Here is a 24045-nt window from a genome sequence, read left to right on the forward strand (position 1 = left end):
GAGTGATAAGCTAGTGATTTGATGGTGCAATGTCATATATTACGCCCTACACAGTATAATAATTATACTGTACAACAATAATTGCATACTATGGTGTTAGTATATCTTTGTGGTTGTGATTTGTTTTATATTACTTTAAAATCTTTCCTTTGAAGTGGAAAAGTCGCTTGTGTTTTGCTGTTACAAACTTGTGTTGTGACAGAAACCAGTCTAACTAGTTTTCAGACTGGTGAAAATAATAAACAAATAAGCTTTGCTGAACATGTACATTCAACTTTTGCATCACATATGATATTCTTGATCCCCTTTGACAAAGTACTGTCCCTTTAGCGATAAAGTGTCTAGTGTAGTGATGCTTATGTGTGGGTATTTCAAGAAATTCCCAAATTAAAAATCACAAATACAAGCTCAGAAACATTCAGAGTCACTCATAACGCAAAATCAGATATTTATTTATCTGCAGTAGCAAATTGAATAACCGACACAATTGTAAGGGCTGTAAAAGCTTAGCATTCAAAAGTGAAAAGTAGGGAAAGAAAGGGGCATGTCAGAAGCTGGGAATGCTGGCCGTTTAGATAGAGGGGTGGAAGGCCCCTCTTTGGTGCCATTGCATGTCACGAATGCGCCTCACCGACTGGATCTGAGGCAGCACGGCCCCAAACTCAGAACACTCCTTATACTCTCCTTTCTCAAACAAGTACTGGTAGCCTCTGTATCCAGGGTACTGATAGCCTACCCAGCTATTATGGAGATAAGAAATAAATCAAAACAGTTACTAAACAGGAGGACAATGACTGCTTTAAAGATAAGAGGGATAGAATAAGAAATGATCCTAAATGTAGCAAAATTAGACTAAAAGTGTGGATGTCAGTGATACTGAAGGTTTTACTCACGTGCCACTCTGCACACAAACTGAGGAGACTTTCTCATGGTATCCATGAGCGTGGAAGCTAGGAACATCATCGTCTATGATCTCAATCTTCTTCCCAGCGAAACTTGGGTTCTCGTACAGTACGATCTTGTGTTCCTGGCTGTCCTGCAAAGTGTAGAACAATATACTGAACGATCTCCATTTGGGACAACTTAACATACTATATACAGTTAAAAACATTTAAAGAAAGAAAAGTTATGACAAAGAAATATGTAACATTTTGCACTTTTTCTAGGTCACTAAACAAATATGCAAATTTGTGACATTGGCCATGCTAACTAATTTGTACAAAAGGTCAGATATTATTGCTTCCACTGAAGCACACAAGATGCTCTTTGGAACATTCTCCAACCAAGCTGGAATAACATGGATTCTCAGGTTTAACTTGTAGAATCAATGCTTGAGTGCACGTTGCACTTACCAAATACTTAGAAATTCTAAAATTCCTGTTATATATATTTATTTTCAATTCAAGTTTGCACTCAAATTTTTACGCTGATAATAGACTTAAAAAAGTATTTTTGCAGGTTGTTCAGTTTACTTAATTAAAATGAACTGAAACAACATGATTCCAGAACATTTTGACACATCTTGATTTAATTGCATTCTATCCAATTAAATTTGTAAAATTTAAGTTTACTTAATCCATTTGAGTTGGGATTACATCAATGATTCTTGTAGCATTGATGAAACTGGGCATTTCCCAGCATGCTTTTTATGGGACTGGATGGGTTGAACAAATGTTGAAAATAAGTGTTATTTTATGCATTTTTGAGCAAGATGAGAATAGGAGGATATTTGTTAATGTTTAATTTTCTAATATTTAAAAAGTGTTTTGGGGGCTACCATTGAAAGATTGGCACTTGTGCTTAGGTTGAGGATGGACTTTCATGTTCAAGGGATGTTTGATTTGAGTGCTGCTTACCTCAGTTGCAAATTGACAGTGCAACAGTTTCACTATCCTTACACTTGCTCACCTGGCATATACTAATGATTAATAAAATAAATTAAGTTGGACCAACATAAGAAAATTAATTAAATAAAACATAACTTTATTAGGTTAATCAAACTAAATTTAATTGAGTTAAAACTACTATAGTACATTGATTTGACATAATTTAACTTAATTATGTTGGCTCAATGAAAATGACAATCAAAATGAACTAAATTAAATTGCTTGTAAAAACTTTCTCAAATTCAATTACATTGACTGCATTTTTGAGTGTATAATTTGTAAAATAATGAAACAAAATATAATTTTGGCCAGTGGTCTGAGACTTTTAGATCCCACTGTATATACAGGACAAAGACATTTTGACATCCTGTAGTAAGTTGTTAGTTACTGTACCACTTTGATTGGGCGGAAGGCGAATATGCAGTCACTGCGTCTGCTGTTGGTCCAGGCGTCCCAGCGAGGATACTCACCCTTCTCAAACACATACTGTTCCCCCTTACAGTCGGGCTGCTCATATCCCACCCACCTACACAAAAAACTGCACCTGTCAGTCTGTCTTTTGACGTTTGGACTCATGCACTCATTTCATCATCCTTTTCTATCTTTCTTTAATTCCCTTTGTATCTCTCTCACAGACATTTATATTAGCCCTCATGTTCTATTTGGTGTCTGAAACCCTTTTTGCAAGCTTTAAAAACATAATTACCATTGAATAATCTGATTGAAACTTATGACTTTAATAAATATTACGAGAAGTGACTATACAACCCAGTCTCATGAACTTTCGTACATATTTTACAAGTTGGCTATTTCACATGATTTTGTACTAGTTAGTTAGTATAAATTTGAACGATTTAATCACGTGCAAATGCCCAGATGTCTAATGCAGAAATAAGCATGAGTTTCGCGCATGAGGCGTTAAGGACATGCTTATTAATATTATGCCCTTACCCAAACCCCTTATCTAAACCTATCCAGTAGAGTGTATAAACATGATAGGAAGCTGTTGTGTGTGACAGAAGCAAGTAATTGTCGCGTATTAGATGGAAATGATGTCCAGAGAAGTCACTGGCTGTAGTGAAAGTCGTACGATATCATATGAATTAGCCAAATTTAGAAAACTTTTATGAATCCTTACGATTTTGCCATGAGAGTGTGTAGGACTATAAGCAACATTATAAAATGACTTATGTTTAACGTTTCAGAGACTCCAGGCATAATCAGTGTTCGGCAAGTTACTCAAAATAAATAACCCACTACTAATTACTAATTACTTCTCTAAAATGTTATCATATTACTTAACTTATTACTTAATCTAAAGAGTAATCACATAACTTAAATCACTTTTACTTTTAAGTTACTTTCTAAATCACTCTAAATCAGTGTTTGGTTTTCCGCTCAAATTTAAAATATCTAGAGTGGTGTGAAAAAGTGTTTGCCCCCTTCCTGATTTCTTATTTTTTTGCATGTTTGTCACACTTAAATGTTTCAGATCATCAAACAAGTTTAAATATTAGTCAAAGATAACACAAGTAAACACAAAATGCAGTTTTTAAATGAAGGTTGTTATTATTAAGGGAAAACAAAATCCAAACCTACATGGAAAAAGTGTTTGCCCCACCTTTTAAAACATAACTTAACTGTGGTTTATCACACCTGAGTTCAATTTCTCTAGCCACACCCAGGCCTGATTACTGCCACACCTGTTCTCAATCAAGAAATCACTTAAATAGGACCTGCCTGACAAAGTGAAGTAGACCAAAAGATCCTCAAAAGCTAGACATCATGCCGAGATCCAAAGAAATTCAGGAACAAATAAGAAAGAAAGTAATTGAGATCTATCAGTCTGGAAAAGGTTATAAAGCCATTTCTAAAGCTTTGGGACTCCAGAGAACCACAGTGAGAGCCATTATCCACAAATGGCGAAAACATGGAACAGTGGTGAACCTTCCCAGGAGTGGCCGGCCGACCAAAATTACCCCAAGAGTGCAGCGACGACTCATCCAAGAGGTCACAAAAGACCCCACAACAACATCCAAAGAACTGCAGGCCTCACTTGCCTCAGTTAAGGTCAGTGTTCATGACTCCACCATAAGAAAGAGACTGGGCAAAAATGGCCTGCATGGCAGAGTTCCAAGACGAAAACCACTGCTGAGCAAAAAGAACATTAAGGCTTGTCTCATTTTTGCCAGAAAACATCTTGATGATCCCCAAGACTTTTGGGAAAATACTCTGTGGACTGACGAGACAAAAGTTGAACTTTTTGGAAGGTGTATGTCCCATTACATCTGGCGTAAAAGTAACACCGCATTTCAGAAAAAGAACATCATACCAACAGTAAAATATGGTGGTTGTAGTGTGATGGTCTGGGGCTGTTTTGCTGCTTCAGGACCTGGAAGACTTGCTGTGATAAATGGAACCATGAATTCTGCTGTCTACCAAAAAATCCTGAAGGAGAATGTCCGGCCATCTGTTTGTGACCTCAAGCTGAAGCGAACTTGGGTCCTGCAGCAGGACAATGATCCAAAACACACCAGCAAGTCCACCTCTGAATGGCTGAAGAAAAACAAAATGAAGACTTTGGAGTGGCCTAGTCAAAGTCCTGACCTGAATCCTATTGAGATGCTGTGGCATGACCTTAAAAAGGCAGTTCATGCTCGAAAACCCTCCAATGTGGCTGAATTACAACAATTCTGCAAAGATGAGTGGGCCAAAATTCCTCCACAGCGCTGTAAAAGACTCATTGCAAGTTATCGCAAACGCTTGATTGCAGTTGTTGCTGCTAAGGGTGGCCCAACCAGTTATTAGGTTTAGGGGGCAATCACTTTTTCACACAGGGCCATGTAGGTTTGGATTTTGTTTTCCCTTAATAATAACAACCTTCATTTAAAAACTGCATTTTGTGTTTACTTGTGTTATCTTTGACTAATATTTAAACTTGTTTGATGATCTGAAACATTTAAGTGTGACAAACATGCAAAAAAATAAGAAATCAGGAAGGGGGCAAACACTTTTTCACACCACTGTATATTTCCTCCTCATTCATTGTCGCACACCCTTCAGCTGTCACAGAAACGCTAACAGACATACATATTAATTCATATTTTAAATATATTATACAGTACATATCAAGGTTTCTGTTAGCCAGTAATTACCAGTTTCTGACTGTTAAAATATCCTAATGTCTGACAAATTCAAACATTATCGGACACAATGTCCGGTGAAAATATTAGCACGATATGTCAGCAACCCCTTTTATTGATGCCACAAGTGTACAGTTTGACACCATGCACTGATAACAGCACTTCGCTGCCACGGAGGTTTCAACTTTCCCGAAGCTTGCGGAGTCCTAAGCCACGCCTATCCCGCACACTAACATAAGCAACCTGCATTATTAAGTAAAGATTTGTTATTTTAAAATTTTTCATAAGCTGTTTTGTTTAGTTTTGCCCCATTGTTGATTTTTTTTATTTATTTATTTTTAATTAGATGCAAATTCCATGACAGACAGTTTTTTTTTTTTTTTTTTAATGAAAAAGCAGTTATAATGAACAAACGTTTATCGTTCATTTGACTTGAATGTGTCATAAATTAACTTGTATTGCATTATTGTGCATAGTCCATCGCGTTTACAGCACAAAATAAACACTGAAATTAGATGACTGGATTTTTTCCAATTTGTTTGGCAAACTTTTTCATTCCCAGACACGTTGGCTCGGACCAAAATTTCTTAGCGGAAACTCTGGTGCATATTACTTTAGCGCAAGTAATGTACTTAAAAGTAATTACTTTAATTGAAAGTCAGTAATTGTAATCTGATTAAAAGAATTTAACATGTAATGTGTTACATTTCTTTTTGACTAAAAAATAATTAGATTACAGTTACTAATTACTTTGTAATCAGATACATCCAACACTGGGCATAACTCATATATTTTTTATATTTTATTTTGTTTTTAATTTTATCTTTCAACAATGTGTTTTTGCAGAAGTCAAATTGACCCCAACAGATGCAACGTTATTATGCCGCATTACAATCACCTTTATGAAAAGTGCATGCCTACTTTGTGATACAAAAGAGAAATAAAGCATAATATCTGGCTCATGGGTATTGATTAGGCCAGAGGAACAAATAAAACAAATTTAAAAGAAAATTATTAGTATTTCAAAAACATTTGAAAAATAATTTTGACACATACAGCATTGTGATCTCTGGAACCCCAAACATAAATATTCTATTCTATTCTATTCTATTCGTCTTCAACACACACAGACAAACACACTCACGGTCCACACAGCACCAGTATTGAGCCGACTTTCTCCATGCCCGCCTCCTGGAGGTTGTTATGGGGCCCAGTCAGCTCATGACAGCGGCCTTGAAAGTTTTCCTGTTCATAGATCACCAACTGTGGGATAAAACAGGGGAGGGAGAGAGTAGAAAAAAGGATAAGCTGGATAAGTAACAGATAAGTAACACACACTATCACAGATATTCTGAAAATGTGCTTGTACCTTGAAGGCACTGGAAGCTGGTTGCTTTTGCTTGGTTTCAGGGTTCTGGTGATCAGTTGCCATAGTGAACCAGAATGGGTGTGATGAGCTTTGTACAGATTGTAAATATTAATGTCAATGAAATGGTATGGTGTAAAAAAAAGGACATAGCAAAAGCATTGAATAGTCTACATCAGGGGTCGGCAACATTTTTGACATGGAGTGCTATTTTTTTATTTTCCAGGTCAATGGCTGTGCCGAGGATTTCGCACCTGCAAAATCCTAAAACTTTATTTCCAGGTTTAATTTATATTTTGAATAGACTCAGATAAACTCAGATAGACTCGTGATGTGCAAATGGCTTGCATGCGCTGCACGAGCCTGTTGGGTATACTGCAGTCTCGTCACATTTTAACTTTTTGTTTAGCCTCCCATTCAGCTCATAAAAACACGCTGCGTGATCATGAGGAAGGATTACATCAAGATGTAGATTGGAATGCAGGAGCGGAATAGTCTACTCCTCTCTCACCGTTGTTGGCATGCCAGTGATTACCCCTCCACGTGCCAATGCTGGCACGTGTGCCATATGTTGCCGACCCCTGGTTTACATACATAAGAATGTTGACGTTACATAAAGATACACACATAGCAGAAAAAAAAAAAACAATGACAATAGCAAAACATGCATAAAGAGATTTGTTATGTTACGTAAAAGATATATTATGCATATGATATGTGTTTGTCTTACCAGATCCGGGATGTGCCAGTCGCTGTGTGGTGGTATCAGGGGCTCAATATATATTGCCAGCTCAGAGGCGGAACTGTGCCAAAACATTTCTATGCCCAGAACACATTCATAGTCACCTCCTAATAGGCTGTCTGGCTGGCACTGGGAGGGGTGAAGAAAGAGCAGCCAAACACACACACACACACATATCATCATCATCATCCTCACCTCCCTTTTCTTTTGATGCCCCACAAAGTTATTTCATTAGCTGTCAGTTTCGCCCAGCCATGCTTTGTTCCATATCCCATGATTCAGCACAACCTGTGCCAAGAGTCCAGGACCTACAACAAGTGTGACACACTCTGTGGTACTAAAAGAGAGAAAGCATCTATTCAGAAATATTGCAGAACAAATGTGTTTATGATATCCTGTGATGTTTCAATTTTAGATGTTATGTTGTACTTGGTTTGTCTAATAAAAGTGTTGATTTTATATATATATATATATTAAAACATAAAATCATGAATTCTATGATAGAATTCCTTCCGGAGCCCTGGCTTCAAAATTTAAATGTTTAAATGTTTAATGTTTAGCCTATGGAGCAAATACATGCTTTTTTCCTGTTTTATTTTTGCTGTATTTTAGAGCACTGCAGGCCAACTGAATAAATGATGCAGCTAAAATTGTGTGGGTGTGTTGGTATGGATGTCAGAATGTGTTTTGTATGCGTGTATTGAGAAATTAGTTTGTATGTGTGTAAAAAACAACAGTGACATTATGTAAACAAACTGACATTTAAAGGGCTAAAATCCTGAAAATTTATGAATACTTGGTAGTTATGATCAGGACTGATGTTGGTTAAAAAAATTAACTCATTGAAAGTGGAAAATAATATTAATATATAATATTATTTTGGCAGTTTTTTGACACTGACATTTTTGTCTTCTAAGGACCTTTGGGTAACTTTTTTTTTTATTGACGCACAAGGGTTAACAAAAATGGCTGACCCAAAATAAAGTTTAGTCCCTTAATGAGAAAGATTTACATTACTGTAATAGTGTCATTTTATATTTAATTTTTTGCGCTTCCATAAATCATATTTTTATAATTATTTCACATCTATACAAGTTTACTATCACAGGATATTTCTTTGTTTTTTTACAAGACATTGATGTACTGTATATATGATAACTATATTAATACAAATGTCAAAATATCACGTTGATTTTCTGTGTGACAATGGTGAATTATCAGTATCCCATATGCATGTACACATACATATTATACATACAATTTCTTACTCAAGGTGGCGCTGATGTTTCAGTGATTGACCTGATTTACATTTGACATTGCTATTTGACGAAGAAGCAACATAGAATAAACTATAGCAAGTGTAGCACATGAACCGTATGATATGACTATTGTTATTTGGGTGCTACTGAAATTATGGAAGTTGCGATCCAAAGTGCAGCAGTGAAACACTTTCTTATGATGTGTTACATTCATACGAGCAGACAGAGAAGTAAGTTTGAAGTAAGTTTGGAGCAGAAGAAATAGAAATAAACCTTGTGTAAATTGTCAGCTTTACGCTAAGCTAAAATGCTATTTCTAGTCATTTTACATGCACATGTTACCAGACACGATCATATATATATATATATATATATATATTTATCAAGAAAGTTCACGTTGGATCATAATTTATTTTTTCTAGTAAGACCTTTGATATTAGGGCAAAAATCGTATTCTTGATAATAATTTTTGTATTGCTTTCCTGTTTATAAATTTATCTTGTTTTAGAAACAACACTGCATAAGATATTTTGGTTTTTCAGAGAATGTATTTTAACATGTATATTTTGTCTTACTGTACTGGCAGAGTTTTTATAGTCAAAACAAGTGAAAAAATCTACCAGTGCTGAAGAAGTAATCCAAAGTATTTAGAATACGTTACTGACCTTGAGTAATCTAACAAATTACAAATTACATTTTACAGCATGTATTCTGTAATCTGTAGTGGAATACATTTCAAAAGTAACCCTCCCAACACTGGCTATGTAATAATGTTTTCCGAAACAACCATGCATTTAAGGGTAATTGATATTCCTTAAAATATGTTAAAAAAATATTATTTTTAAATATTATTTTTAAATGAATAATTAAAACAAAATATATGCTTCAACAAACCACTCTAATTAGAATCCAATTTAAAGTCCAAATTATCCAAGTGGATATACCGCCATCTAGTGCCGCGCAGTTGGTCTTTTGATGAGTACCTCTCACTAGCTGCACATTCGTACACTCGCATAAACTCGATATTGATTCATAAACGTGTAATAAACCACAAACATCGGCCATACATTTATCTGCAGCCTTGGCATCCAATAGGACAAACCAGTAAGGTCGCGGGAGTGGGGGAGGATTCCTGTGTTTATTTTCGTCCCGCCACAGATGGTTTGAGAGGCTGTACTCAGTGTAGAGACACGCAGAAACAGTTGGGGAAGAAGCCACAGCTTTACCAACATCAGGGAGCGCTGTTTTCAGTGTGATATCTTTTAAAACACTTCTTTCCACAGACAGTTGAAAGTGTAAGTTCGAAGTTCGCGTGTTATTCTCAGTTTTAACGTTTATGTAGCGTCGTTTTTATTTTTTCAAAATAGCCTTGGGTCAGTCTTAGGGGACGTTCACACCAAACTAGCCGCTCTGTTCTGTCTTGAGACACCTGTGCTCGTTTTAGCAAAGTACGTGTTCCGTGTAAACGGCCCCTTAGATCTACATAGTCGTCAAATGCCTATGTATATTTGGAAAGCAGTATTATCTGAGCTGATGAGAACAACTTAAAACATTGGGGGAAAAAAGTCACATGCCTCATAAGCTCTCATAATGTTCGTGCATACGGTTATTTGTGCTGTGCTGGCCTTGAGCGTCAGACCCGGCGAGTTTTTTCCTAACTACATATATGACTACATGGATGAGGACTTGGCTACCTTCGACTATTACAAAGGGACGGATGAATTTGATGAGAGGAACAGGACGGAGGAGGAGTGCGACGAGTGTGCACCGGAGCTGTGTCCGCTCACGCAGGGCTGCAGAGCGGGGCTTGTGAAGGACCGCTGCGGCTGCTGCTCTGAATGCGCAAATCTAGAGGGACAAACCTGTGATCTCGGACAGAGAAGCGTCTACTATGGACTGTGTGGAGACGGGTTGGAGTGCAAGGTGGACAGGTCGGATGGAGTCGAAGAAGAGGAGAAAGAACCTCAGTGTGTATGTGCGTCTCAGAAAGCTCTGTGTGGGTCAGATGGAGAGACTTACAGGAATCTCTGCAAGTTCAAAGAAGCGGCTTTCCTAAAACCTGGACTTAATGTGAGCGATGGGCCATGCAAGACAGGTATGAATAAACCACCCAATACACAAATGAGTTTCAAAAAGCTTTCTTTATTTCTTTTCTGTCTGTCTGTCTTTTCTGTCTGTCTTTCATTCTTTCTTTCTTCTGTCTGTCTTTCTTTTTTCTGTCTGTCTTTCTTTTCTGTATGTCTGTCTGTCTGTCTGTCTTTAAGCAGCATGAGCTCATTATAAAATTAGTCTTCATCAACTAAGAGACTCCTTTCCTTTTGGAAAGAAAGAAAGAAAGAAAGAAAGAAAGAAACGAGTAAGTGATATCTGAAGAGTGTTTTTCCCTCTGGCTGTCTGCACTTGGGAATTGTGGTTTTCTGGGCCCTATAATTTTCCCAGTGGCTTTAAACAGCTCTTAAAGTCAGACTGAAATAGGAAGTGGATTCTGAATATGACCCTGGCCTCTTTCTCTCTCTGTTTGTTTCTGTCTGTCTCTGGTTAAGTCCCCATCATCAAGGTGCCTCCACATAATCTGGTTAATGTCACAGGCAGCAGTTTAGCATTTCTGTGTGAGGTTTTTGCATTTCCCATGGCACTAGTGGAATGGAGGAAAGATGGAAAAGAAGTCATCTTACCTGGCGATGATCCCCACATATCTGTTCAGGTAAAGTACTGCCAAAAGTGAAAGCTTTGTTTTGAACGGAAACTCTGTGATTCATGATCTACTGCATGTTTCCAAGAGTTAGGACGTGGTGGACATTCTGGGTTATATGTCTCAATGAACATGTCAAGAACTACAAATGTTATACAGTATATGGATCTTTGCCTGCCTTAACAGAAAGGAAAAGTTTTGTCTTTCGGGATCCAACTTTGCCTTTCCATTTTCCTATTTTTCCTGTAGTCGCGAGGTGGCCCTCAGAAGTATGAGCTCTCCAGCTGGCTGCAGATTGAAGAGGCTAGTCAGATGGATTCTGGCACATACAGGTGCATCGCAAGAAATGAGCTTGGCCACGTCTCAGCCACTGCAATTTTAGGGGTGCTGCCACCAGGTAGAAGATATTAGTATGTGCAGTAAAATATCACAATAATTCTTGTGCTTATTCATTTTTTACAGTTAAAATGCTTCTTTTTAGATATTTTTTTTACCAATACAAATTACATTATCAGCATAAAAGATTAAGTGAAAATTCAAATGCATTTCAGCATTTCTTAGTACTGGTATTTGGTATCACCCCTTTGGCTTTAATGACAACATGAACACAGGCTGGTAATCCATTTTATCCCAGAATGATCTGAGAATGTTCCATATATATATTTAAAAAAAAAATCAAAATCCTAAAACTTTGTGTTTTCAACCTGCGCTCAGAATCACGTTACTATAGCTAAATTATTTCAAAATGAGTTTTACATGGCTTATTATACGCATCACGCCAGTTTCCTAGTGAAATGAACACTATAGAGGTGCTACAACAACAATGACTTTTATTCCTTTTTACACAAATCACAAGTAAAACAGCAGATTATCGGTTTATCAAAGCACTTTTACTATAGCACATGACTTGAAAGGTACGGTAGCTCAACTGCTAGAGCGTTGCACTTGCAATCCAAAGAACTGATGTGTGAGTCCTGCGACATCTGAGCCGAGAAGGTAGAAGCACCATAAAATGACGTGGTTGCTTCAGCAATTGTGTTTTCATCTCAAATTTGCTTTTTATGAATGGTTAGGTTTAAGTATAAGGTTTAGGGTAGAGAGGAAGGTAGGTTTTGTTGATTTAAAATTCAGTAAACATTAACAATATGTAAAAAACTCATTTGTTCTGGAGAAAATTGAACTCGCTTTTAGCGCCACTCAGTAAACATTTCACCTTAGAACTGCTGCGATATGTGTAAGGAACCACATTATATAATTTTGCAAAAATGTCAACAGTCATGCAATTTTCATTAGCTCAGGATGGTTTATTTCCAGGTTTACCGTTAATTAATTTTTGAATCACACACACACACACACACACACACACACATACACACACATATTACATTTTTGATCACTTAAGACTTTTGAACCCCACTTTATGTATAATCTGTCTTTTTTTCTGTCTTAGATGAGATGGTTGCCTATTTGGAGCAAAACATGAATGCAATGATGGGCTATGACCAATTACAGGACTACGACAGTGATTATTACTAAACTTCAGATCCAAAAATAGCCCCAAGACAACCAAAAGTTTTTTTTACTGATTCAGACTTTACAATTTAACACTCGGCAAACTCAGGCAACAACTGCATACAACCATGGCAATGGTCGGGAAGAGGCCTGAGTGAATTTTGTAAAATTCTGTGAAAATCACAGAATGAGACGACTGCAGTAGTGAGTCAGCCAGTTCAGGGCTCCTGCAAGCTCTGAGGTACAGTATAGAGAGTGTTTGGCATGAATGTCTCTTTTGTTTCAATCCCCTGTGACCAGTTGGATAACAAAACACTCAAAGTGAGAAAGACATGAGGAACTGAAGAGAAAACTTTGAGAGTGTTCCAAGTCTTCTGAAAAGCATCATGCTTTGTGCACAATCCTATCAGCACTGTTTGGTGCTTTCTGTTGTCACATTTGTGTTGGGGTTTTGTCCAAGTAGCAACTCAGATTAATTTCAAAATACTTCTTTATTCTATTTGAAGAGGAATGTGTATCAGCCTCTGAGTTTATGTATGTTTCCACATGTGGCATCCCTCTTTTACCAGGTTTCCCTTTGAATATGTGTGTGTGTGTTAGATTTGGGTTAGCCAGTTGAGCCCACAGCTGGCTTTAATATACCTTTATGATCTCCTGTCTTTGGACATAAATGCAGGCATCCTATTCTGTACATGTGCTCACAAGTTGCACTGAGAGGTCTTCTTTTGATGAAAATACAACAAACACCATCAAGCTGCTTATTGATATATAAAGCTCTCTAATTTGAACTTGTCTCAGAGGAGACCTGCATTCAGCGGAGAGGCTGTCTTCAGGCCTGCCCTCTCATGATGTTCTCTGGTGTCTTTAACTCAGTAACAGCTATGTAATTTTAGGTTAGGTTTTGATACCTCATTATTTAAAGTGTGTAAAAGATTAAAATTTTGACATGCAATGTGGCTCTTGTAATATTGTTTCCAACATAAAAAACCTCTAATTAGAGAATTGGTGAAACTTTTAAGGATGTTTTTACATGCATGTACTGTACTGTAATTTTACTGTAAAAGTAAATAAACTAAAACTGTAAAGACTGATGTAGAGTCATATACTACTGTTTTTCTTTTAAAAACAGTGCATGTGTAGGCTAATAAACCATATGTAAAACCAAAGTGTAACTCCCTTTTAACTGAAAATCTTGACAGCAGTCTCCTTGGCAATCATGATTTCAAGCTCGATTACAATTCCTATAGCACCATCTAGCGCTCTGTGCATACCTAGGAAGTGTAATCGAGCTTAAAATCATGATCGTCAAGGAGACTGCAATGGCAAGATGTACAGTGAAAAGGGAGTTACATTTTGGTCTGCTCTCACCCAAAACGAACTTGATCGCTTCAGAAGACATTGATTAAACCATCTGATGGATTATGTTTATGTTGATTTTATATCCTTTTTGGAGCTTTTGAATTTCTGGTCACCATTCACTTGCACTTTATGGACCTACAGAGCTGAGATATTCTTCTAAAAATCTTTGTTTGTGTTTAGCAGAAGAAAGAAAGTCATACACATCTTAGATGGCATGATGGTGAGTAACTGATGAGAGAATTTTCATTTTTGGGTGAACTAAACCTTTAAGCCCCTGTAGTTTACCCCTAGCGCCCCTCGTGGTTCTGAGTGTCCATTTTCATGACTTCCATACAGCAGTCAACTGTTAAAGCAATTACCCGGGAGTCAGGACTAAATCATTCCAAACTGTGAGCACCCTGGGACACGACGGTTTCCTCTACTTAAACAACCAAACACTCTGCAAATGCAGAAGAGCCAGGCCCTGAAACAGACCTCTACCGATGTATCAAATATTACTAGACATGTTGAAGATTTTGGGGACATACTCTACAATTTCAGACAATTCCTTTGTTTAAATTCATGGAGCCTGGGACAAAAATTTGTACTTCACCAAAATAAGGCTAAGCCATTGAGAATTTTTATGGGGCCTCCCAACACAGGGCCCTGGACAGTTACAGGTGGCTAAGTATTTTACCTCTTGATGCTTTTTTATGTTTGTAGACTGTTTCCCATCTACACAGTCCACATGTAATTGTTTCCAGTGAAAGTCCAGAGCCAGAAGCGAGGGACTTCCCATCTTTGCCAAGCATCCGCTAATATCCTGTGTCGTGAAAATACATTACTGGCACAGGATTGAGACCAAAAACAGACTGAGGTAAAGGCCTGAATTCTTGTAGACTGAAAAGACATGTGCATAGACAAATAAAAGAAGACAGCAGTTTTGAGAAATGCAGTGGAATAGCAAAAAGATTGTTTTTTGTTTTTTTATAAAGGCATGCAGAAGGATTCATATAGGTGTCTGGCCTTAATTCTTGCTGAATGAAAGAGAATAGTTTCTGATAAAAAAAAAAAAAAAAAAACACAATAAAAGGATTGTCATTAATTTTTCCATTTTGGTCTCCATCAACTAGCAAATCACCACAGGCACTCAAGTTTCCCTGTAGAATTCGCTGCATGGCTAAATCTAAACCATGATAGACACTTAGAAATACCTCTTTGCTCTCTAAAAGAGCTGCCGCTGTCTGATTTAAATAAAGGAAAGTAGTTCCAGACTCTGTTCACTTAAACAAGTCTTTCCATGCTTTTGTTTTCCTTCCAATCTTGAGGAAAATGAGATCCATCTGACAAAGATCATAACTCTTATGACTGAATTTATTGTAATCTATAAAATGAAATGAGAGGACAACATGAAGCGTTCATGTTCATGACTTAGGAAGAATAATAAACAAAAATATTTACCGTTAATTTAATCGCGCCATGGCAGCACTGTTCGATATATAAAAAATCTGTTCACAATTTAGCATCTTCAGTGTCTTGGCATAATGTTGTCTAAATGTGGTGACAAAATGGTGACTCCCTTTTGGGCGGACCTAATGAATATAATTATAAAAGTTGATGAGAACTATATATGTACCAATTTTGGTGACTGTTGGTGAAAATGGGGGTGCTACAGAGGCAGTCTAAGGGTGTTTTCACACTTGTTTCGTTTTAGGGGTTGTTGGAAGTAACCCGAGGCTGTCAGTAAATTAAACGAATTGTGATTAATCCTATTGTTTGTTGTTAATAAGACTAATCTACCATGATTGAATGCTGAATTTTGCCTCTTAATCCAGTATTTTTATATAAAAATACAATGCATTCAATTCTGTTACATTACTTTTCTTTGTAATAATATAGAATTACATAATATTGATGCCAAAGATCAATAAATGAAGATTTATTGAATATAGACACATGTTCTTATGCTGCTTATTCATTTTGAGAGCATTAAACATGTTTATATTATCTTATAAGTTAATACGTAGAGCTATTTGTACTCTTAACATTAAATATAGCCCTAATAATTATAATACATACAATATTTTTTAAAGTGGGCTCAGTCCCACAAATGACACAGAGTGTGAATGCAAAAAGGACTGAAACCCCGTAACTTGGAAAGTGGACCAAAAAGAGATCTGAGCCAAATTACAAGCTCTCAGGGGGCTTTCACACTGGGCACCTTTGCTGCGGTCCAATTCCGAGTGCGATTGTTCCCGGTGCCCCCCGCAGCTTTGGTCTGGTTTCACACTCACTTGATTCTATCGAACCCCCGTCCATTTGCGTTCATCTTTTGTCATCACAAACACGCATGGAGAACACAACGCGACTCATCATACTTTTTGTTTTTTTGTTATTTTGGTGCCATTATGCACAGCAGAGTGAACGACAACTGCGTATATGTGCGCTTCATGGCGTAACTCATCAGATGTCCAGGGGAATGCGGCTTGCTGCTGCTCACGAACGGCATTTTTTGAGGAGACAGCTGATTGCAAGGAATTCATTTGCATCTTTGTTTACACTGCATGCTTACGCTCGTGTCCAAGGTGTAGTTATCGCCACTGTCATCTCCTATTATACCCTATATTTATAACCTATAATAGTGTTTATATATAGTATTTATAAGGTGTATAGATAGATAGATAGATGTCATCATCGGCTAAAACACATTCGCAGGTTACTTCCTGAACGAGTGCGCACCCGAGCCCGAGTTGCTTTCACATTCACGCGAATCGCACTACAGTTCCATTGCAACCGAACTCAGACCACCTCCTACAGGTAGTCTCGGGTTCGGTACCGCGGTGCGCTCCCTGGTCCGCATGACAGCTTTCACATCCTGTTTCACTCGGTCCACTAAGGGTGCTTTCACACTGGCAGTTTAGTTCGAAACAGAGCACGGTTCGCATGAAAAATTGGTAATGTGAAAGCTGTAATGCAGACTGGGGAGCGCACCACGGTACCAAACCCGAGACTACCTGTAGGAGGTGGTCTGAGTTCGGTTACAATGGAACTGTAGCGTCTTTTGTGTGAATGTGAAAGCAACTTGGACTCGGATGCGCACTCGTTCAGGATGTAAAGTAACCTACACATGTGTTGAAAGTCCCAAAAAATTAATGACACCACAATGACATACAAGTACAATCAACACAATAAATACTGTCTGTCTGTTTGTCTATCTGTCTTATAAATACTATATATAAATACTATTATAGGTTATAAATATAGGGTATAATAGGAGATGACAGCAGCAATAACTTCACCTTGGACACGAGCATGAGTAAGTGTGCAGTGTAAACAAAGGAATTTGCAAATGAATTCCTTGCAATCAGCTTTCTCCTCAAAAAACGCCGTTTGCGAGCAGCAGCAAGCCGCCTTCCTCTGGACATCTGATGAGTTACGCCATGAAACGCACATATACGCAGTTGTCGTTCACTCTGCTGTGCATCAAAATAACAAAAAAACAAAAAGTATGAGTCGTGTTGTGTTCTCCATGCGTGTTTGTGATGAGGTAAGATGAACGCAAATGGACCGGGGTTCGATAGAATCAAGTGAGTGTGAAACCAGACCAACGCTGCGGGGGGCACCGGGAACAATCGCACTTGGAATCGGACCGCAGCAAATGTGCCCAGTGTGAAAGCCCCCTAAAAGAGGTCTGAGTTTTTTTTTTTTTTAAAGGGTGAAAACACCCTTACACACCCATTTTAAACCTGTTAACTGTCACTGGCCAACAGGTGGGCCGTTTGAGTGTGGCTATAAAACAAATGCTTTGTTTTATATAACAAACTTCATCAATGTTCACATACTTGGAAACTCAACTTTCATCTATTTTGCAATTAGAACATTACAGTGAAAACGTATTTTAAAATGTTAAAAGAGTGCATTTTTTAAAACATGCGACATGTGAGCGACAGTTCTTTTGTTTCATGTTCTCTGCTTATGATCCGATCCAATGATTGAAATAACAGCATGCATTTCATTAGGCTCATTTGAGATGAGCAAGTTCTGTGCATAACCAATCACCAGTGATCACGGACAGGTGTATGCCGGTTAGAAATCTGTCCGACTTGCTGTGATATCATGACCATGTATGTCAAAAATACTTCCGCGAGAGCGAGGCAGCCGCAGTTGTAACAGGCAGGTGGCGCAGTTGCTTATTCCGAGCTGTGCGAACTGCAAGAACGATGGGAAATGACTTGCTGACAACACGACTTAATGCTCATTGGCTTAAACAACTGTGATGTTTTGTTCTCTTTTAAAATGTTAGATTTTTTTTTTATGTCTAATATCATGTTTTTGTATGTATGAATTATATGTGAATATTCCCAACATTCTGAATTTCTGTGTGAGATATGTGATTGGGATTATATTTCTGAAATATCTAAATTCCGTGTCTTTATTCAACTAAAAATGTATGGAAAGACACATCTTATGGGGGAATTAAATAACAGGTACATTGAGTGTTTTGTTCATCATATTTATTTTCATTTAAAAGCAACAGAATTTAAATTGCATCCACTTTATTAACACCAAAGCACTTGAACGTGAATCATGCGAAATCTGCCTTTGATCTCGAAGTGGCTAATCCACTATGAGAATTGAGAACTGTTATTTCACTCCTCCCCTGACTGCACAAGCCTGCTCTCTCTTTGTTTTAATGCTTTATTATAACAGTTCACATAACAGAAGTAAAGAAAAAAGAAAAGAAAAAAGAAACAAGCAAAGAAACAAGCAAAGAAAGAGAAAAAAAAAATATAAATAACTACGTACAAAGGTGTATTAGAATATTCAAGAGCTATAGATGCAGGGGTGTTTAAGATGGGTAAAAGTTCAAGGCTCTACAGCAGTCCAGAGTCTTTGTTGCCTTGGTGTTCCATACACCCTCCAACATATCAAGATACTGATAGAGCTCAAATTAAAATTTCCAAAATGTGGTATCTTCTTTGACCATCTACATTTATGGATATATTGCTTTTACTTAACATAATAAATAGGTTTAGGACATAACAGATTTTCTTTTCCAAAGGTTTATCATAAAAAAAATAAAACATTCTTAACTTCCAAAGTAATCTCAATCCCAGTGATCTCCTACACCAACCTGCTCTCATCTACTTTCAAGGCGAGGCATTTTACATCTCAAACGAGCCTAATGTGAGGGTCCACTGATGAAAATGGTCTCAACCATTTTATCCAAAACATCAAAAATAGGGGGTAAATGGGGAAAAAACCCAACTGATCCTCTATTTTTATGTTGTCATGTAATCAAATATGTCTAATTTAAAAAAGATATTGATACTAATTCATTTTTATGCTATCAAAATCGGTGTCTCCCCTATTCTGTGGACTCTTCCGAGTATTTTGAGCCCACCCACACCTTAATCTGTGATTCACAGCCAGAGCTCTCATTCAACACAGATCAGACACACAGTGGTATTACCAAATGCACATTGGCTATTTACCTAGATCAATCCAGATAATATATCTCTAGTAATGGTTTGCCTGGCAGGTCATGTAGGCAATAGTGTGAGGTTTCCATAGTTACATGGGCTGGCCTTTCTTAGTTTCTTTTGAGTGATCCAGAGGAATTATTTTGTATAATTTATGGCAGAAAAAATATAATATGTTTGTTGAAAATGAAAACAGTTGCTGGCTCCAACTGCTAACAGCACTTACATTGTAATAGGGCTGGGCGATATGGACCAAAATTCATATCTCTGTTTTTTTAGGCTGAATGCCGATGCACTATATATATCTCGGTATTTTCTTCAAAGTGAGCTAAATGTTCAATTGTAAGTCAAAGCCACATGTGAGATGGTAAATGAAGCTTGCATCGCGCTTTGTTTCAGGGCAGCAGGCTTTTCGGGTTGCAGCAGCACAAAGTTTAACACACTCTTCGTGCTGCAGTTTATGACGCTGTTGTCAATGGTGGAAGAGTTCTGAAGTGCTTCCACTTTTGGATGCAACCTGTTTATGACATTCTCTACAGATGACATGCAGGGCTTGACATTAAGCATTGTGATGTGCTTGTCCTTCGGACAAGTATATTGGTCATTCACTTGTCCGAGTAAAAAAGTTACTTGTCCAGAGAGAAAAAAGGACATGTTTTGGTTTCATGCTCAAGTAACATGTCAGAGTTTCTGTTGTATGTTTTCTAAAATTACAACATGGCCAACCTAATAGTATTTTACCTATGCAATCAACTAGATTCTCTGGGACAGAAATGTAAACCGCACTGTGTAGAGGAGGTTATTTTTGTTACATGTACACACAGTAGTCAAATAAAGCAAATCATCCATCACCATCATTTACAGCAGGGGTGCTCACACTTCTAAGGAATGAGATCTACTTTTCCATCATGTTATTGCAGCAAGATACCATGCACAATATATACATTTATCAAAATACCAAAATTTCAGTAGTCTTTAGTGAAATGCTATGATTTTTGATACCAGCTACAATACCACAACAAATAATAGCCCAACAATATTTAATTTAATTATTAAATAATTAAGTTCTTAAGTTATTATTCAAGAGTAGTAAACAGTCAGAAATAAAATAAGCAATGAATAGAAAAAAATAAAATAAACTCTATTAAAAAAAATAAAATAAAAAATAATTAAGAAAACAGTGCTTTTTAACAGCTTTTTAAAAAATTAACAGTTTCAAATATTCAATTAAACATTCAGAATGAACTTGATATAAAACTACTACTGGTCTTCCCTGTATGAATAATACTTTCTTACTTCTATACTAGAGTTATCCAGTAAACTTTAAGTAAAGTTATCCAGCCAAGAGCAAGAGTGGTTTTGTTGTTTTCTTGTTAATGTTGTTTGATTAATATTAAGGATACACTAGACAGCGGCAGGTCTATTAGGTTACATTTAAATGTACAAGTCGTACATTTCAATACAAATCAGCTTTTCCCCCAATGATTATTTTCACTTTAAACATAACTCTCTGTTTTTACATGAACATCTCACCAAGATGGGCTTTTTGGCAGAATTTTGAAATGTAATTGACAGTTTAGGAGCGAGCGTTCTCTGAGCATACAGGCATTTAAAGCGTGCTGCACACACAAGTCGCCTGTCAGTCAAACAGCACGCAGCTGTTTTGCTGCTCATCTGATCTTTTAAATCCAAACCATCTCCAAATAATTGAACCATTGTTTTTCTTTTTACTAACCAGATCTTCTTCTGCAGTGTAAACTAGCTCTCTGTCTTCATTCATGTTGCAGGAGAACTTGTGAGCGTGTGGGGTGGGGCCGGGTTTGCACACAGCAAATAGAGAGGGAGAGTGGGGCCCGGGTTGCGCAGAGAGTATGAGATTGGAGAGATGCAAACACAGCATGGCTTTAGGGAAGAAACTGGTTGTGTAACGCAGCATCAAACTATATCGATATAAATGGTATTGTCTCATCCTATATCTCATTTTTTATCTACTCAACAGTAAATTATTATGACCCAAATCTAATAAACAAATATGGTTTTATTTTAAAATGTGTTAACATTGAATGCATATAAAATGGTAACATCCCTTAGCTTGTTAAAAAGTTATTGTTTCATACTGGCTATTTATACACCACTAAGCACGTTAAAAATTACAAAGAATTTTACACACATTAAATCTATTAATTGCTTATGAATTTATACTTATCACAAAATACATTTAGCTTTTAAACCTAAGATCACGTGATAAAAATAATTGAAGCTCTGCAACAAACACAAACATTGAACATGCATATATCATGAAATATTAACAATTTATTTTGAGCGTGGGTATTCTAACATCCATAACAAATATATATATATATTTCATTAATCCAGACATAAACAACGATAATTTTACCAAACAAAGATAACATGAGTACTAAAAACACATATAATAACAGTTCATTGGTGCCATTGAGTTAGCGCATGTGTGGTCAAACAATCATGATGTCAACATCCAGTAGATATTGGATCTAATCCAATACGTCGCGCTACAGGCTGCAGTGAGGACCTCTTGGAGCTTGGCAGTCCTCTGACCAATGGAGCTTGGCTGTCCTCTACTGGAAATTTCTGGTACTGCGTCTGAGCACTTGCCACTCAACATAAAATTTGGAACAGAACTGACTTTGATTTTCTAGTATTTTTACATTTCAGTTTATATATTTATTATATTTTCTTTGTACAAAAAATGAAAAGTTTGTGCAGTACATTTTCATTACAATAAACTTAGACTTCTATAGCTTTATTATTTCACTTTAAAAACTGCTTTCACTTGCACAATAAATTGCAATGGCAACAGTATTTATAATATCAAATATCCCTTTACAATTTTACATCAGCATTGTCTTGACATTATTCTAAAGAATTTTGAAGCAATTCATGTAAATACAAGAGGGCTATTTCAAAGTCCGTTAAAAGTGCCATACTTCCTGCTGCCAGTTGGTGGTGCTATGACCGTGACCCATAATTGCCACATAATTGTGATCAGCCCCATTACCAAACATACAGCTGCATTTTCATCAAAATCACACAATGCACACAGAAGATATAAGGCACTTCCTGTTTTCCATTTTTCGCCATTAATTTATTGTTTCACCATGGCAACACTGTTCAAAATATCAAAAATCAGTTTGCAATTTAGCATCTACAATGTCTTGGCATGATGTTGCACAAATTTGGTGCCAGTCACTTGAATCCCTTAGGAGGAGTATATAAAAGTTCAGAACCTGCGATTTTCAGAAAATCCAAATTGGCCAACTTCCTGTTGGGTGGAGCTAATGACTGTGAGTATGAAAGTTGTTCTGCTTTATGAGAACTATATATGTACCAATTTTGGTGACTGTAGGTGAAAATGTGGGTGCTACAGAGCCCCTCTTACATGCCCATCTTACAAACACACCCCCTGCAAGTTTCTCCAGCCCTAATGGCCAACAACTCTGATGTGTGTGCAAAATTTCAGTTTTCACGCATATTAAATACCACAATAGTACCAAAAACCTTGAAAAAATAAGAAAAATAATAATCCTTAGAAGAACAATAGGGTCTCCACACTTTCAGTGCTTGGGCCCTAATAATCCTTAGAAGAACAATAGGGTCTCTGCACTTTCAGTGCTTGGGCCCTAATAAAGAAAAATCCTTAGAAGAACAATAGAGCCTCGCACTTTCAGTGCTTGGGCCCTAATAAGGAACAGAGAAGACTGTAAAAATGAAAAAAAGTCAGACGAACTCATGAACAAAATGCACTGAGTTGTAGAGGTCTGCAACCCGACCCGGGCCCGATGGGACCCGAGAACCCGACAGGGTTTTAAGGCCCGTGCAGACCTCTACTGAGTTGCCATTTTCAGAAGTCATTAGAGATTAAGGGTTGCATCTTAGAGTTGAGATAGTTGACTCATCAGATATAATTCCAGTAGCCTAATGACTGTATCATCTAAAATATCCAATACATGGGCCTCTCTTTCTCTGCCTCTATCTGTCTCACTCATATACATATGTATAGTAAGCACACAGTATACATAACTGCTATGGTTGCCTTTGGCTCACAATCTATAGCCTAGTTTCCATCCACTTTTCGCGCTGTTTTGTTATCGATAAAGTGAAAATGCGTAAAAAATTGTTTGTGAAATTTGCCGTCTTCTACCTGTTTCCATTTAAATGGCCTTTTATCAATAAAAAATATAATGGTGTGGTTGATGACGTCATACTTATAAAAACACTTTGTCACATAAATTTTGGTTTATTGCATAAGAAATCTGCCCTTAAGCTGTTTCCATGCAGAGATGTGTGTATATCGCTAATTGTGTACCTTTCGCCTCCCAGATGTCCCTAATATTTAAAAGTTTTAAAATGTTCAAAAGCTTGTTTTCTGAAGGTGAACTCAGGATTGGACAAATTGTTCTGATAGTTTATAATCTTGAAAAAAATGTAGAACATTCTGAGAATGTCATTCAGCCTTTTTTCGTCTACAGAACAGGGTAAGGCTAATTTAAGTTTGTATAAAGAAAAGGCAATTATATAGGCCTAACGATATATATATATATATATATATATATATATATATATATATATATATATATATATATAT

The 24045-nt window shown here is 37.0% G+C and overlaps 2 protein-coding genes across 2 annotated transcripts; one reads left to right on the top strand and one right to left on the bottom strand.

Moving 5' to 3' along the window:
* Positions 1–431: 431 nt before the first annotated feature.
* On the bottom strand, positions 432–7201 carry LOC127414782 (beta-crystallin B2-like). Its single transcript, XM_051653081.1, has 6 exons — positions 7126–7201; positions 6399–6486; positions 6174–6292; positions 2280–2412; positions 894–1036; positions 432–740 (listed from the first exon to the last, which is right to left on the bottom strand). Exons 2-6 carry the CDS (start codon positions 6459–6461, stop codon positions 572–574), a joined length of 627 nt encoding a protein of 208 aa, XP_051509041.1. The 5' UTR covers positions 6462–6486; positions 7126–7201; the 3' UTR covers positions 432–571.
* Positions 7202–9617: 2416 nt separating this feature from the next.
* On the top strand, positions 9618–13683 carry kazald3 (Kazal-type serine peptidase inhibitor domain 3). Its single transcript, XM_051653068.1, has 4 exons — positions 9618–10491; positions 10940–11100; positions 11338–11485; positions 12539–13683. The coding sequence occupies exons 1-4, from the start codon at positions 9987–9989 to the stop codon at positions 12622–12624; spliced, it is 900 nt and encodes a 299-aa protein (XP_051509028.1). The 5' UTR covers positions 9618–9986; the 3' UTR covers positions 12625–13683.
* The last annotated feature ends 10362 nt before the right edge of the window (positions 13684–24045 follow it).

Source organism: Myxocyprinus asiaticus, chromosome 24 (assembly GCF_019703515.2).
Source record: "Myxocyprinus asiaticus isolate MX2 ecotype Aquarium Trade chromosome 24, UBuf_Myxa_2, whole genome shotgun sequence".
In the NCBI taxonomy this organism is placed as follows: Eukaryota; Metazoa; Chordata; class Actinopteri; order Cypriniformes; family Catostomidae; genus Myxocyprinus; species Myxocyprinus asiaticus.